Source organism: Schistocerca nitens, chromosome 4 (assembly GCF_023898315.1).
Source record: "Schistocerca nitens isolate TAMUIC-IGC-003100 chromosome 4, iqSchNite1.1, whole genome shotgun sequence".
Lineage (NCBI taxonomy): Eukaryota > Metazoa > Arthropoda > Insecta > Orthoptera > Acrididae > Schistocerca > Schistocerca nitens.
The window spans coordinates 287,904,718-287,921,746 of NC_064617.1; the positions used below are offsets into that span (position 1 = coordinate 287,904,718).

At 43.3% G+C, this 17,029-nt stretch overlaps 1 protein-coding gene across 1 annotated transcript in view; it reads right to left on the bottom strand.

Annotated features, from left to right (window-relative positions):
- Positions 1 to 17,029, bottom strand: part of LOC126251458 (ER membrane protein complex subunit 8) — a 56,045-nt gene that overhangs the window by 15,356 nt on the left and 23,660 nt on the right. Inside the window, exon 3 of the mRNA XM_049951889.1 lies at positions 599 to 665. Within this exon, the coding sequence (XP_049807846.1) occupies positions 599 to 665 (67 nt within the window). The remainder of the gene's footprint in view (positions 1 to 598; positions 666 to 17,029) is intronic.

Here is a 17,029-nt window from a genome sequence, read left to right on the forward strand (position 1 = left end):
ACTATAAAACATAGTTCCTCATATGTGAATGTCTCAAGAAATTATTTTGGGGTGATAGTTTGGGAGTTTCAGTTGAGCACAAAATACATGTAACTTTAAGAAATGTTGAACACATGACTAACACTAGCACCAAAAACAAACCCCCCACGAAGACACAAGAAGTAAACAATAGAACAAAGGAGTCTTATACATGGCTACATATCTATTCAACAACATGCCAGAGCATATCAAATGCCTTATGAATAATATGGCAATTTCAGTTATTAAATAGTATTGCACTTAAGCTGAATTACATGTACATTTTTGACTACTTTCCATGCCCCTGAGACTCCTCTCCATGGGATCTATGAAATACAAATAACATGATTCAAATTTATAAAATACTCATTAAGTCTGAAATAAGCTTCCATTAGTAGCTGAAGGGTTACAAGTGCGTATTCTCAATAATATCATACTTTCAGTTGGTATCACTCATTTTGAAATATTTCATTAAAAAATAGAAATGCAGACAAGATTCCTGAGTCTGGTGAACTATATTTTCTCTTTTGAAACGCAACTTTCCTCATGGGAATGCAATGCTGCATGTATAAATACTTACAACAACAAGACAAGCTGAGCTGAAATTCTCGGCAATTTTGTCTGCGACTCGCTGTCCTCGCTCATGACTGAGAACAAACAGGCCGAGGTTAGAAGACTGCACCAACAGGAAGTTAGTTTACATATAATATACACAAAAAACAAAATTCATTTGTGAGCGTTAGTGGCTTTGTACAAGAGGTGAACTATAACAGTAATAACAAAACATCTGTTAGATTAAAACTGTGCCAGACCATGACTTTGAACGTTTGCCTTTCACAGGAAAATGCTCTACTGACTTTCCCAAATTTCAAAGAAGTTTTCCTGCATATCTAGTGGGACTAGGAAAAAAGGATACTGAGGAGAAATGGCTTAGCCACAACCTAGCAGACTGTTAGCATTTTCCTATGAACGGCAAAGGTTCTGTGTAACTTCTTCAAATGACCTACACATGTAGATGTCCTATCCTCATCCAGCAAAGATATCGTAGGGAGGTATGATTACATCTATGCTGACAGGAAATTGAAGAACAAAACTATCATTTTTCTTATGTACCTCATTTTGTTTTTTTCTTTTCCACAATTCTCTGTGTCTGTCAGTCTTTTGAGCTGGTGCATGAAAGATGCATCTAACTGCATTACTTCAGTACTGTGTAAAGTAAAAGTTATAATAAGTGGAAGTTGCAAGTTTTTATTCTACTACCGAGCTACATCCTAATTTCCTTCTCCCGATGCAATGAGGACTTGCATTTTTAAATGGAGCTTATCAGAGATGAAGTCAACATGAAGAGAGAATACCCATCGCAGCCCCACTTGCATTGTTGTACATTATTGGGGAGACAAGGTAAAACAATAATTATTACAGATCTGGACAATCCACATTACCTCTCCCCAACCACTAAAGTTTTACATTTCAAAACAGTGCACTCTACGCAGCAGAGCGAAAATTCATTCTGGAAACAACAACAACCTACATTCAGTGAATCAAGAATCCCCCCCCCCTCCCGTCTCCACAACTGAGCCATCTCACAACCCCTCTACCGCTCTAAAGAGTTTTCTAGAAAATAAGTTTAAGATCACATCACAGGATTCTTTGTCAGTGGTTCTTGTTTTAAACGCAAGTGTCTCCCAGCAATCAGAGACTTTACCCGCTCTCTCTGAAGTGTTTCACCAAGTCAATACTTGATGTAAATGGCCAATAGCAGACTCAACGACAACCAAAAAATGCTGACCTGATGGAAAAAATTGGTGCAGTTAAAATTTTTTTGTACAGTGATAGGGAGGAGTGTCATGAACAACATACTAAAAATCCCGATTGATGGGGTGTGAATGTAGGGGTAGAGGGGGAGGTGCATCTAAAGGTTACTCTTAGCCTTTTCTTGACTATCTCAATAACTGCAGCATCTAGTGGAAAGGTTTCCTAGCATGAAATTAAACTGCACTAAATTTTATACAAGAAAAGTACCATTCATTTTTTTCTCTAGGACTGATAGTTTTCACGTTGCATGGGGTGGGAAAATAGCATGTTTTTAGAAACAGTGTTTTAATAGTACAAAATTTATGTACCACATCTAAGCACAGTAGGATCATATTAAGAGATAAATTAAGCTTTTGGAGTGTAATAGGATAGAAAGGTGGAAATCGAGGTTAGAAGTGAGTGAAAATAGTTTGCCAGACTGTGGGCATGCACTTTCCTCCTCCATATGCCTGCAAACTTAGGAGAGAGCAGGCTATTTCCCAATCTCTCTACTGCACTACATCACAAAAAGCAACTAAATGGTATGTCACAAAGTTATACTGCTCCTTCCGCAGCTAGCCTTATGAATCACTGGCGATGTAGTGCACAAACATTCCTGGTGGGGAGACAGTCCAGTGAAACTGTCAGAATAAAAGCCTGTACCTTGCAAAAGGTGGGGTAGAAGATTTTATTTTTTTAACTTTTTCATATTGTTGGAAAGGCTAGAAAACCAAGTTTTGCCAACAAAATTTCTCTTGGGAAAACTTTCTGCAGTCAAAAAACTTGGAAAATTTCGGCCTTTTTTCAGTTTTTTCAAAATATCTCAGTTTCATTTGCTCCTATCGCTTTAACGACTATTTTCTTTTTTAAAGAGCACAAAATTCTCTACAAATTTGATTCTTACCATTTTTTTCTACTCCCAGTATCTAATGTGCTACAGCATGTCAAAAAATACCATTTTTTTCAAATTTTCATGCAAAGTGGCAAATTACCTAATTTTTGAACACTGTTATTTCAGTTTCTATTTGTGTAGTATAAACATATTAATTATCATGTTATTCATTGGAATTTACCATCTCACTCTGATGCAGGGCCAGGACAAACAGCATCATATTCAGTAACTACGAACACATTCACGTCGGATTGCGTGAAGTTTATTTGTGTTACAATATGTAATACGATTGCATGCAGGTGCCATACGTTTTCTACAGTTGATTGACGTTAATGATCAGTTATAAGAAAAAGTATGTAGGAATTGTTCTTTAGCGGACAAAAGCATATTTATTCTCTGGCCTTCATTTCAGTCGAAGATGCGAAGTCAGGTGGACCGAATAAATTTTTTGTCATTGATGGAGGGTACCTTATCCACAAAGTGACTTGGACTCGAAATGTTTGCTTCAAGTCAATAGCCCAAAGCTATGTTTCTTACCTGCAACGTCGTTTTGGATCTCAATTTACTATTGTATTTCATGGGTACCCATGAGAGGGAGACAAATGTAGCTCAAAGAGTGCCGAGAGGATTCGTAGGTCCAAAAAACATGCTTCGGTTGACGTTGTGGTTGAATCAGAGATGGTGAACCAAGTCCCTGAGGACAAGTTCTTGTACAGCAAACGAAACAAGATGCATTTGATCACACTTCTTAAAAAGGAATTTCTGGAGTGTAGCATTGAATTGCTCCAGGCACAAGAAGATGCTGACGTTATTATTGTAACATCTGCCATTTCAAGAACCAAAGATGTTGACCTGCTTGTGCTCATGGCCGGTTTGGGGCAAGGCATTGAAAACTTATTTTTCTTAAAGCCAGGAAGAGGAAGTGCAGAAGACAAGTGGTTTTCCACTGCAGCTTACAAGTTTGACAGTGAATATATTCTGTTCACTTACACCTTTAGTGGATGTGATACAACAACCACTTTCTTTGGTCAAGGAAAAATTAAGTGCTGCAATATTGTTGTGAAAAATGAACACCTAACCTCAGCGCTTTGCACGTTCGATAAACCACATGCTACTCGTGAAGAAATAATAACAGCAGGAGAACAGGTTACTATGGCATTGTATAGTGGAGGTGTCAGCAGTTCCCACACACTAGACCATTTGCGGTACCAGCTATTCGCCAAGCCTGCCACAAAAAGCAAACTGAATCTTGCACGGTTGCCACCTACACAAGATGCTGCACAACATCATTCATTGTGGACTTACCAACAAGTCCAAAGTTGGCTGGGAAACTGGAAACCTCCTGAGAAATGGGGCTGGAATCACAGTGACCACTGTCCAATACCCATTACAATGAGCCAAGATCCAGCACCTGAAGCACTTCTTCACATTGTTTCATGCTCATGCAAGCTGAACTGTGGCGGAGCGTGCTCCTGCAGAAAAGCGGGTTTGAAATGTTCTTCAATTTGCAAGAAATTGTATTGGGGTCAACTGTGAAAATGTGCCAAAATTTTGATATGAAGACAGTGAAGAAGATGTTATGAAGGATGTTGAGGAAACCGCTGACAAAATCAACGAACTTGCTGAGGCTGACTCGCTGTTTAAAGAAGAGGTCAATCTGGGATCAACTCTATGTACAGACCCTGAATCCGTAACTCAAGGTATTTCTGGTGACACTGAGGAACCTGGCCCATCAAAACGTTGGAAGTGATGCTCATATCGGTCTCAAGTGCGCTAAAGTGCGGTATTACAAGTATTACACACCTAGAACTGTCAACATTTTTTAGTAACTGACAATGCATTTTAATTGTAATAAAGCTACTTATTTTTAATGTCAACTGTGTGGCTTTTATACACAAGAATAATTACCTACCTAATTAGGTTGCCTATTGCAGCTAATAATAGTTCAGTTTCCTGAGACAATTTATTGTGTGTGTGTGTGATGTATTTTTATATTTATAGTTTTACAAATACCAGGGCTGAGGTGGCCCATAGTGAACTTCAGGTAGTGATGTAGAATCACAATAGTTGGGTGCCCAGGAATCCTCATGTTGCATACAGAGAAATTGAATACCTGAAAGTGAGGTGGTAAATTCCAACATTTAACATGATGTATAATGTATTTATACTACACAAACAGAAACAGAAAAAATAGTGTTCAAAAATAAGGTATCTTGCCACTATGCTCAAAATTTGAAAAATTGGTATTCTTTTAGGCGCTGTAGCGCCTTAGATATTGGGAGTAGAAAAAATGAAAAGAATCAGATTTGTAGAGAATTTTGTGCTCTTTAAAAAAGAAACAAGACGTTAAAGCGATAGGAGCAAATTAAACTGAGATATTTTGAAAAAAACTGAAAAAGGCCAAAATTTTCCAAGTTTTTTGACTGCAGAAAGTTTTCCCAAGCAAAATTTTGTTGGCAAAACTCGGTTTTCTAATCTTTCCAACCATATGAACGAGTTGAAAAAATAAACTCTTCTACCCCACCTTTTGCAAGGTATATCTGCAATTTGACTGGACTAAGATGTTTATTTTCCATAAAGTATGTTAACACAACATTGAATGGAGATCAGTTGCTAACAATACAACCAGAAGAAAAATATGTGACTAGATTCTATGTAAATCTCTGCACACTTTTGTACACTGCTATGGGTAGATTGATTCTTAGCCTCTATATCCCACAGCTGTAGCGTTCTTCTGAGAAAGGTGACTTTCCCCACCACAAATGCTGCTCACTTTTCTGTTTACAGACATACTATCTCCCCAGCATTCCCTGTCCAGTTCTCTCCCATATGTAGACAAAATAACTTCTTTGAAACCATGTTTAGAATAGTGGAGTTATTTTCAGTTTAATAAGTGAGTATTTATTTGCAGTTGTTGAGTAAAGTTTTAAGTAAAATATGTTCCTATAAACAACTGCTGAAAAGTGTTTGGTCTGTAGGTGTGATGATGTCAATGACATATGCAGTGTTGGCAGGAAAGTGGACTGGATTGGTCAGTTTGGCATCTAGTTGCCGTCTGTCATTAACAGCATATTGTAAGGCCATGGAACCATGGTGTAGTCACTTTGCGTGAAATAATGAATGACTGGAAACTTACTGTGCTGCTCTCATTAACTGCATTGCTCATAAGGCTGCAGAAATCTGTTCCCTTCTGCAACTGCTGACACTTGCAGAGTGGGCTGTAGTGAGTGGAGCCACTAATCACACATCCACAGTATATTACGGAAGGTAGGTGTCAATATTACGTCTGATGGAATAGAACTTATCATGGGTAAATCTATCACAATAATCTGCTGTAATCCATTGCTTGACTTGTGTTGAAATATCTTAAATTTCTTAACACCTAGATGATTGGTTTGGTTTGGTTTGGTTTGGTTTGGTTTGGTTTGGTTTCGTTTTGCTTTAGGCCGCAAAAACAACTGAGGTCATACGAGCCCAAGTCAAAACTACAGAACACGAAGACAGACAGGAGTTAAAAAGCGCCATACTGATTTGCTAAAACGACCGATAACTCAGATGGCAAATCCAAGCGGGAATGCCAACAGTTTAAAAAAAAAAAGGGCATTCCATCAGAATGTGGGGGACAGTTAAAATTTGGGCGCAATGTGTACAAAGAGGTGGGTTAGCATCACTTATCAAATGAGTGATAGTTAAAAAGGCAGTGCCCAATACACAGCTTGCTTAAAAAGACCTCCCGGTTGGAGGGCCAAGAGGAGATCCCCAAGCCACCGGGAGAGGCTTAATACGCCGGAGCTTATTCCCATGAAGGGAGGACCATTGGCGATTCCAAAGGGACACCACCTCCTGACAGATGGCAACACAGAGATTATCTGCGGGAATACAGAAACTCGCGGGCTGAGGTACTAGGACTACAGCCTTGGCAGCAGCAGCATCAGAAGCCTCGTTTCCTGGCAGACAGACATGACCAGGAACCCACAGAAACATCACACTGGCTCCACTAAGAGTCAGCAAGTGACAGTTTTCCTGGACCTGCTGCATTAAGGGATGTGCGGTATACAGGTGACCTAACATTACAGAAGGAGCCAATTAAAGCCTCTGGGTCTCTTCAGATGTTGGATGAGCTGAGGCTGGTGTGATGCATTTGCTACTTTCAAGCTACAAAAAGTATTCCAGCCATTGATAGCAGAGACAATGAAATCAACACAGTCAAATACATATTGGCAGTGTGTTACACATGGTGACACAGTGTGGGAGACAGTTGACAGCTCCAGCTGTTGACCTTTTTTACATAATAGCTCATTTAACAATTTGTCTACTCATATGAGAGAACTGGACAGAAAATGTTGTGGAGGCATAGCATGTCTGCAAACTGAAAAGCAAGCAGCACTCATGGTGGGGAAAGTCACCTCTCCCAGAATAACGCTACAGCTGCTTTACAGAATGACAAAGAAACAATTTCCCTCTAGCATTGCCGAACAGTATGCACAGATTTACATAGATTCTGTTCATATGCATTTCTTGCGCTACTATTATTAGTAATTCACATCTTTATTCCAAGTAGTGCTAACTCACTTTGTGGAAAATAAAAATCTCCCGAGTGTATCTGCCCTCTGCATACCCAGTGGATTCACAAGACAAGCTTTGGAAAGGACAGTTTAACTTTGTGAAACATCCTATAGTTGCTTTTTGTGACAGTGCAGTAGAGAGAATGGTGAACTGCCTGTTTGCTCTTCATTTTGTAGACCTATGAAGAAGTGCAATGACCACAATCCAGTGGACCTACCTTCCCTCATGCTTCTAACCACCACCACCACCACCACCACCACCACCACCACCACCACCACCACCACCTTTCCACACAGTTACACACTCAGAACACAATTTATCTCTCAGTAACATTCTAAGGCACTTATCTGTGGTACAAACATTTAATATTTGGTCTTAACCCAGGTCATTTAACAATATACATTAATTTTATACCATTAAAACACTATTTTTAATACTCGTGTGATTTTTGGGGAACTATTACCCCATGAAAAAAAAAAAAAAAAAATGAAAAGGACCTTTTCTGTAGGAAATTTAACACAGTTTAGTTTTGTATGTGAAACATTTTTGCTAGATGCTGTGGTTTGCGAAATAATAAAGAAAAAATTTAGAAAGCTGCATTTAAATGGTTTAAACCAGTGGTTCCCAACAGGTGGTCCTCGACCCCCAGGGGTCCACGAGCTATGCCAGAGGGGTCCACAAGATGCTATTAGAATAAGAAGTATATTAAATATATTTCGTGTGATAACAGATTTTTTGTTTTGGCCATTTCCCGCATGAGCAGAGCTTTAGCGAACGCTAACTTCTGCGTCTAGTGTCTTCCTAGAGCCAACTGACACTAGCACACCTAGCGCAAAACTAGAATTAGATAAAGGGAAATAGTTCTGCTGTATGCCCTTAGACTGCGCGTGCTACCTCTTAAGCTCAATATTTTTTCAATAATGAATATGTCTGTTTTTTCTGAGAACCAAAAATAGAAAACGTATAAAAAGACTCTTAATTTGGCTTTTTTTTAGGTACTTGATACTGTGACATGACAAGGTACCAATCATTCTCGATGAGGGGGTCCTCGAGAAAATTTTGTTGAGAACCCCTGGTTTAAACCAACTTTCTGTTCCTATCATTATATTCACATTGTCACCAATAATGAAAGACACTCTGGGACCTTACCTGGGTGCTTATGCAATTAACAAGTATGTAGTAGGGACTTCGACAGTAAGATACACATCATCCCATACTAAGAAATTCGTATAACAAGAGTGGTGCACTGTCAGAAGAGAGTAAATGTTCAGAGTTTCCTGCTGACACAGTTCTGCTGCAGTACATTTGGTTGGTTGGTTTAAAAGGGGGGGGGGGGGGGGGGGGGACCGAACTGCCAGGTCATCGGACCCTCTTTCTGATCAAAATAATTCCACAAGGGTGGGAGTAAAATAATCGAGACATACAAAACACAGCTGGAAAAAAGGAGAAAACCACAGGAATGACAGAAGGGCAACAAACACTAAAATGGACAAAATCTGACAAGAAAACCACAGAGAGAGGCAAGAAAAATGGAGAAGAGATTACAACAAGAGAGCAGATTACCATGGCTGGCTGACCACTAAAATGGACAAAATCTGACAAGAAAACCACAGAGAGAGGCAAGAAAAATGGAGAAGAGATTACAACAAGAGAGCAGATTACCATGGCTGGCTGACCATGAGAATAAAAAGGAGAAGTCAGCCACTCTCCAACACATTAAAACCTCCACCCTAAAGGCACTAGGATGGAGGACACAGAGGGACAAAGGACATTCACTAAAGCTTAGATCAAATGGTAAAACCCACCTTCATGAAAACATAAAACTAAAGCTGCTGTTGAGGCATTGCCATCCAACACCGAAGGTGTGACGGTGGGAAAGTTAAAAGTACAATGCAGAGTGGCTTAAAGTGGGCAGTCCAGCAAGAGGTGGATGACCGTCACTTGTGAGCCACAGCGACACCGAGGTGGGTCCTCGCAACATAGGAGGTAACCATGCGTTAGCCACGTATGGCCAATTCGGAGCCAGCAGAGGATAACCGATTCCCTGTGAGAGGACCGCATGGAAGACTTGCACACATTCGTAGTCTCCTTAATGACACACAGCTTCTACTGCGTACTGTTAAGCCATTCCATCTCCCAAAGTCGAAAAACCCTGCAGCGTAAGAAAGAACACAGGTCAGTTTCAGAGATGCCCATCTGCAGAAGCGTTTTCTGCGTAGCCTGTTTGGCCAGCCTGTCGGCAAGTTTGTTGTCTGGGATTCCAACGTGTCCTGGGGTCCACACAACCATCACTGAACGAAGGGACCATTCCACGGCATATAGATGGACTCCTGAATGGAGGCTACCAAAGGATGGCGAGGGTAGCACTGGTCGATAGCTTGTAGGCTGCTCAAGGAGTCGGTACACAGGTGAAATAACTCGCCAGGGTATGAGCGGACATGATCAAGAGCAAGAGATATGGCTGCCAGCTCTGCAATGAAAACACTGCAGCCATCTGGCAAGGTGTGCTGTTCAATATGTCCTCTATGAACATCAGCCACCGAGTCATCAGTGTAAACCACTTCACGGCCCTGGTACATGTCGAGAATCGAGAGGAAGTGATAGTGGAGAGCCGCAGGGTTAACAGAGTCCTTAGGGCCATGTGAAAGGTCCAGAAGAATCTGCGTCCTAGGCATACACCATGGAGGTGCACATGAATGGACCTCAAGAAGAGGTGATAACAGGATGGACTCCAGTTCAGACAGAAGGGACCGGACGCGAACCACAATCTTAAGCCCTGACCAGGGCCACCAATGCGGGAGATGAACCGCCGTGGTTGGGAAAAGGAGACGTTAATTCGGATGTGCAGGAGAACTATGAACGTGTGCAATGTAACTGGTGATCAGTTGTGCATGCCTAACCTTCAATGGAGGGACTCCAGCCTCCAGGAGGACACTGGTCACCAGACTTGTTCTAAAAGCTCCCGTCATTAGGCGAATACCACAGTCATGCAATGGGTCGAGTAAATGCAACGCTGAGGGCACTGCCGAACTATAAACCAGACTCCCATAGTCAAGGCACCACTGAACCAGGGCTCTGCAGAGCTGCAGCAGCGTAGAGCAATCTGCACCCCAGTTGGTGTTGCTCATGCAGCAGAGGGCATTGAAGTGCTACCACCAATTCCGCTTAAGCTGAAGAAGGTGAGGTGGCCAAGTCAATCACGTGTCGAAAACCAGTCCTAAGAATCAATATGTCTCCACTACAGTGAGTGGATCATCAGTAAGGTAAAGTTCTGGTTCTGAATGAGCGGTGCAACGCCAGCAGAAATGCACGAGACAACTTCGCAGCTAAAAACTGGAAGCCGTGGGCTAGAGCCCATGACTGCACCTTGTGAATGGCTCCCTGAAGGTGCCACTCAGCAGCTCCAGAATGGAGGAGCAGTATGAAATGCAGAAGTCATCCACATACAGAGAAGGTGAGACCGACAGCCCTACAGCTGCTGCTCAACCGTTAATAACCAGTAAAAATAGAGACACACTCAATACGGAGTCTGCGGAACGCCATTCTCCTGAATACGGGGGGAACTATGGGAGGCACCGACTTTGACATGGAAAGTACGGAGCAACAGGAAGTTTTGGAGAAAAATCTGAAGCATTCCCCGGAGACCCCACTCATACAATGTGGCAAGGATATGATGTCGCCAGGTCGTGTCATATGCTTCACATAAGTAAAAAAAGACTGCCACCAGATGTTGGCATCTGGAAAAGGCTGTTCGGATGGCAGACTCGAGGATCACAAGATTATCAGTGGTAGAGCGACCCTGATGGACCCAACCCAACCCAACCCAACCCCCGACACACCACACATTCCAGTAGCTTACAAAGAAAGTTGGTGAGGATGATGGGTCGGTAGCTACCCACATCAAGCGAGTTTTGACCGGGTTTGAGCACCAGAATGATGGTGCTCTCCTGCCATTGCGATGGATAAGGCGCCATTGCACCAGGTCCAGTTCAAGGTGACAAGGAGAAGTCGCTTGTAGTCAGACGAGAGATGTTCAATCATCTGACTGTGGATCTGATCCGGACCAGGAGCTGTGTCAGGGCAATGTGCAAGGGCGCTAAGGAGCTCCCATTCTGTACTTGGGGCATTACAGGGTTCACTGTGGTGTGTAGTGAATGCGAGGACTTTCCTTTCCATCCGCCATTTGAGGGTGCAAAAGGCTGGGGAGTAATTCTCCAATGCAGAGGCTCGAGCATAGTGCTCAGCAATCGCATTTGCATCGGTAGATAACACATCATTGATGTTAAAGCCAGGGATGCCTGTTGGGTTTGGGTTTTGGGTTGTTTGGGGAAGGAGACCAGACAGCAAGGTCATTGCTCTCATCAGATTAGGGAAGGACGGGGAAGGAAGTCGGCCATGCCCTTTGAAAGGAACCATCCCGGCATTTGCCTGGAGCGATTTAGGAAAATCACGGAAAACCTAAATCAGGATGGCCGACACCTGTTGGGGTCTGGTACCCAAAAAGACATCTGATCTTCATCCAGACATCCAAACTTGGGATGGTGATGTATGGCACCCAATGGTCGACACATACCTCTCCCAACGCTCCTGTTTCCATCGTTTGATAAGCTGGAGAATGTGGGTGCGGAGCCGCTTAAAGGCTATTAAGTGCTCTAGGGAAGGGTGCCACTTATATCCAGGGTGTATACGACCCGGGACAACCGGGAAAAACCCGGGAATTTTTTCATCTGGGAGAAAACCGGGAAAAACCCGGGAATTTTTCGGAATTCCAGGAATTTTTCATTGTTTTAGCTTTCAGTTAAATTTTTGTAATTTTTACTGCAGAATTGATTCTCTAGCAAAGAATGTTATTGTATCCTGCTGCTGGAGAATGATACTGCAGCAATAAAATATAAATGAGAGGGAAAAAAATAAAACTTTAGTGGCAAAGGAAATGTGCAGTTTACAACAACAAAAAACCGTGCACGCACATGCATCTGCAAATAGCAGAAATATGTCAAAGGCCGTAGGGCGCAGACTGTAATTCTTCGTAACAATAAACTGCTTGCTATGAGCATGACGTCACAACTGTTCACATTAGGTTCGTTTGACCAATTGCCAGCGGTCTGTTGCGCATTCGCATTTGGCTCGCGTGTTAAGCAGTACCTTCTCCCGCTACTTGAAGTTTGGCTGTTAGCTGTATCGGTAGTGGCAGCAAGCAGCCGGATGCAAACGAGAAAAATTTTTCTCGCACGCCCTAGCTGCCAGATTCACGCTTGCACAGAGTTGTCTGAATTTTAGTGAGGAGGGGTTAACCTCCACGTGACCCGTGTTTACGTTAAGTGTTTTCGCTGCTTCTCTTTGTGTACAGCTCCCACGTCAAATGAAAACAAAACGGATTTCTGTGGCCGGGAGCTATCAAGTGAATTAAAATACATTTACATAATTACGGAGGGCAAAAATATATTATTAATTTAAGTTTTCTGATTTTATTTTATTTCCAAGTTAGCAGCAGTCAAGTATTAATCGCCTTGCAGTACAGTGAAGTTATTTTTGTAAGTTTTCTAAAGAAATTTGGCTTTATTAATTTTCCGCCGAGGCAATCATTTTATTTGAAATGAAGTGTTTCATTCTACAGTATTGGCTAGTTCCAACTGTTCGCTGAATTTCAAGTGCACGTTATCATCTTCTGCCATATACTGCATTATGCCATAATAAAGAACCAAAAATGAGATCGTAGAGTACTGGTACTCCAAGAAAATTTACATCCCAAAAACCACACTGATAAGCTTAATATCAGATGGGACCTACTTCATTCTGAATCTGGAAAAAGCCAATTTGCACTTCGAGCCGAATTATGCATTTTAGTATCGTTTACGAAATTCCGATGCTCTTTGGAGTATCCTCTGATGCACTGTTTCTTTCATGGTGTAATGTAAGCTCAGTGCTTTATACACATGAACATACGGGCTTCCTACACCACTGCAGTTGCACACGCACAATAATGCATTTTCTGGCGCTCTCTGGCAACTGGTAAATCGAACCTATTTCTAACAGTCCCCGGATAGTATTGCGAACGGTAGTTAGAAAAGCGTTACTTTCAAAGTAAATTTCTTTTTATGCAAGATGAATTATGTTACGTGTGAGAAAGTGGGATGGATATCTAAATCACAGAGTGTTCGAAACTGAACAGTTTGAGGACCAGCCACTTACAAGAATTTGGAACCCAGACATTTATGTCGTAATTTTAAATTTACTGGCACATTTGTGTGATGTGTCTTAAAGTATAACACACGCAAAAAAGACCAATATTACATGTGAAAGCTTAGCTTCTGTTGTAGCATGTTTATCTTAGAGACTAACATTATATGTGAAAGCTTAGCTTTTCTTGTAGATATACGGTACTGTGTACATTAATGTAAACTGTTAACTTTTCCTCTTGCGTGTTCGCGCAATGTAGCCAGTGATCTTGCTATTGGCTGACTATAACACGTGTCCTATGCTCTGAATAGCTGCTGTCATCGGCTGACGAGATCTCGCGGCTTGAGATATGACTCACTTACAAAAGGACATCGCAACCTCGGTTTCAACGCTCCGGAAACTAACGCGCTGTGTTTGGTGCAATTCGAATTTATACTTTCGTAATACGAAAATATGCAACGTATATGTTGCTGCAAATCAAAGGTCTTTCCAAAACTTCTTTGTTCCGTCTTTTCTTTTTTTTTCCGGGAAGTTCTATGCGATTGTATAAAACGTTAACCATTCAAAGGGTTGATAAGTTTTACAGTTCCGAGGGAAAATCTACGGAAAACCTACTGTCACTTAGCACAGAAAAAGTGTATTGTCGCCTGGGAAAAAGCATATTTTTTAAACGGGATATCCGGGAGAAATCCGGGAATTTTTTTTCCTTGTCCCCGCATACACCCTGATATCGCTGTAGAGCTGGCCGACACTCTTTCATTGCCTCAACAACTTCCGGCAACCACCAAGGGACTGTCTTTCGCCAGGGGCACCCTCAAGAACGAGGGATCACGATTTTCCGCCACAGAAACAATCGTTGTAGTGACTTGCTCAATGACATCAATGACACCATGTGGAGGAGATTCAGCAGTGACAGCAGAGGTGAAGGCTTCCCAGTCTGCCTTGTTTAAAGCCCATCTGTGTAGGCATCCGTGGGCATGATGCCGGGGGAGTGACACGAAGATGGGGAAGTGGTCACTACCACAAAGGTCATGTACTCTCCAGTGGATACATGGGAGAAGGCCAAGGCTGCAAACCAAGAGATCAATGGCCAAATATGTGCCATGTGACACACTGAAATGTGTGGGGGCACCTGTATTTAAGAGGCAGAAGTCGAGTTGTGACAGTAAATTTTCAACCTCCCTACCTCGGCCAGTAAGCATGGTGCCACCCCACAAGGGGTTATACGTGTTAAAATCTCCCAGAAGTAGGAAAGGTTTAGGAAGTTAATCATTGCAGCCAATATGTTCAGGAGTTCTGCACCATCTGGAGGAAGATATACATTGCCGACAGTTATTTCCTGTGTCATCCTTATCCTGACAGCCACAGCTTCAAGAGGGCTTTGAAGGGGCACAAGTTCACTACATACCGAGTTCAGGACATAGACGCAAACTCCACCTGACACACTATTATAGTCGCTACGGTTCCTGTAATATCCCTTATAGCCACAGAGGGCAGGGGTCTGCATTGCCGGGAACCAGGTTTCCTGGAGGTCAATGCAGAAAGCAGGTGTAAAGCTTAACAGCTGCCATAGTTCAGCCAGGTGGTGCAAAAAATCACCGCAGTTCCACTGGAGCATTACATGATTGTGAGACTGGAAAGGCATGAAACACTCAATGAGGCAGTCTGCGCCTCAGGGTCACCTGCTGCCACCAGATGAGTACCTGTGCAATCAACATCCATTGTGTCTGAGGGCCCAGCGAGATCTCAGTGGACACCAGAATCTCCATCTCACCCTCAGACACAGAGTTTGTAGGTAGTGGTGGAGTGGGTGTCACCACAGTGCCTTGATTCTTGGGGGTCTTTTTCTTTTCAGTTTTCTCTCACTGCTCCTTAGGTTTGTCCAGCTTGGAGGGCTTCACTGATTCAGTCTCAGCTACCTGTGGTTGCTTCAGCCACTGGCGGGTGTCAGCTTTGCCACTGGTAGGAACCTGGGAAGGAAGTGACCCAAGGGATCCCTTCTTGACAAGAGGAGCTGAAGAAGACTTACGCTTCTCTGGTTGAGAAGTGGGAACTGACATCCCTGATGGTTGGGGGGGGGGGGGGGGGGGGGAGGGAGAGGGTGGTGGTGGTGGTGGTGGTGGTGGTGGTGGTGGTGTTACTCCTGAAGTAAGTTGTGCAGGAGCAACAGGGAGGGAAGTGCCCCCCCCCCCCCACCATCAAGGGGGTAGGTGGAATCTGACGGCTCTGAGAGCCAACTGTATGCAGCAGAATGGAAGATGGTAGAACCGTTGTCGTAGTGGTGGCGTAGGTTGACATCATAAGCACAGGATGTAGCCTCTCATATTTTCTTTTAGCCTCAATGTAGGTCAGTCAGTCCAGGGTCTTGTAGTCCATTAGTTTTCTTTCTTGGCAAGAAAGATTCCCCATCAACTCTCGTACATATGATGTACCGGGGTGAATAAGCTTCGCTGCCAATATGGCAATTTGGTGTTGTATTTCTTAGCATTGAAGTTAAGACGTTGATTGACCACCAGCAAGAGATGACGTACTACACTTCATGGCATGTCATCTGCCCTGATGCCATCCACTCTGACCACGGGCCCTCCTCATAGGTGCCACCCAGCCTCTGCAAAGGCCACCTGGCAGGATCGCCATTGCTGAGAGTCCTGATGCCCCAGGGTGGTGACCACTGACTCCTTGCGTGCATTGGTTTTTGGTTTTAGGGCGCAAAACTACTATGGTCATTAGCGCCCAGCCCGTGACTTAGGAAACAGTAAAAAACCGAAATTGAAAACCAGCAGCAATGGGAACAAAGCCATAAAATTGGAGAAACTAAAAGCAGAAGGAATGCTTAAAAATCCACTACAGAAAGGGGTTGGTTGTCCCCAAAAAAGGCCTCAAATGACTGACGTCATTTCACTGTCACTAATAAACTTGAGAACGCGGTCGGCTGAGCGCGTGTCATCTGCTAAAATCGACGAGAGATCAGGCGATAGCTGTAGACGGGAGCGTAACGGATTAAAATAGGGGCATTCAATTAAAAGGTGTCTTACCGTCCACAGCTGAGAGCAGTGGGGACAGAGTGGGGGAGGATCGCCGCTTAAAAGATGTCGATGGCTAAAAAGACAGTGCCCTATCCGGAGTCTAGCTAAAATCACCTCCTCCCGACGACGCGTTCGGGAGGAAGAGGTCCAAGCGCAAGGAAGGGCTTTCACTTCCCGCAATTTATTATGGGGAAGTGTTGACCAATGCGCATGCCATAAATGAGCAACTTTGCGACATAAACCGCTCTGTAGATCGGTGAAGGGAAGCGACTGAATAGCTGGCCGAGGAAGAGAGACTGCAGCCTTGGCCGCTATATCGGCCGCCTCATTCCCACAGATACCAGCGTGTCCCGGGAGCCAGAGGAACGCCACCGAGATGCCCCCCAGGTGGAGCAAGCGCAGACAGTCCTGAATCCGGTGGACCAGAGGGTGCACAGGGTAAAGATCTTGGAGACTGAGGAGGGAGCTGAGAGAATCTGAGCAGATAACGTACTGTATCCGCCGATGGCGGCGGATGTAGTGGACAGCATGGAGAACAGCGTAAAGCTCCGCA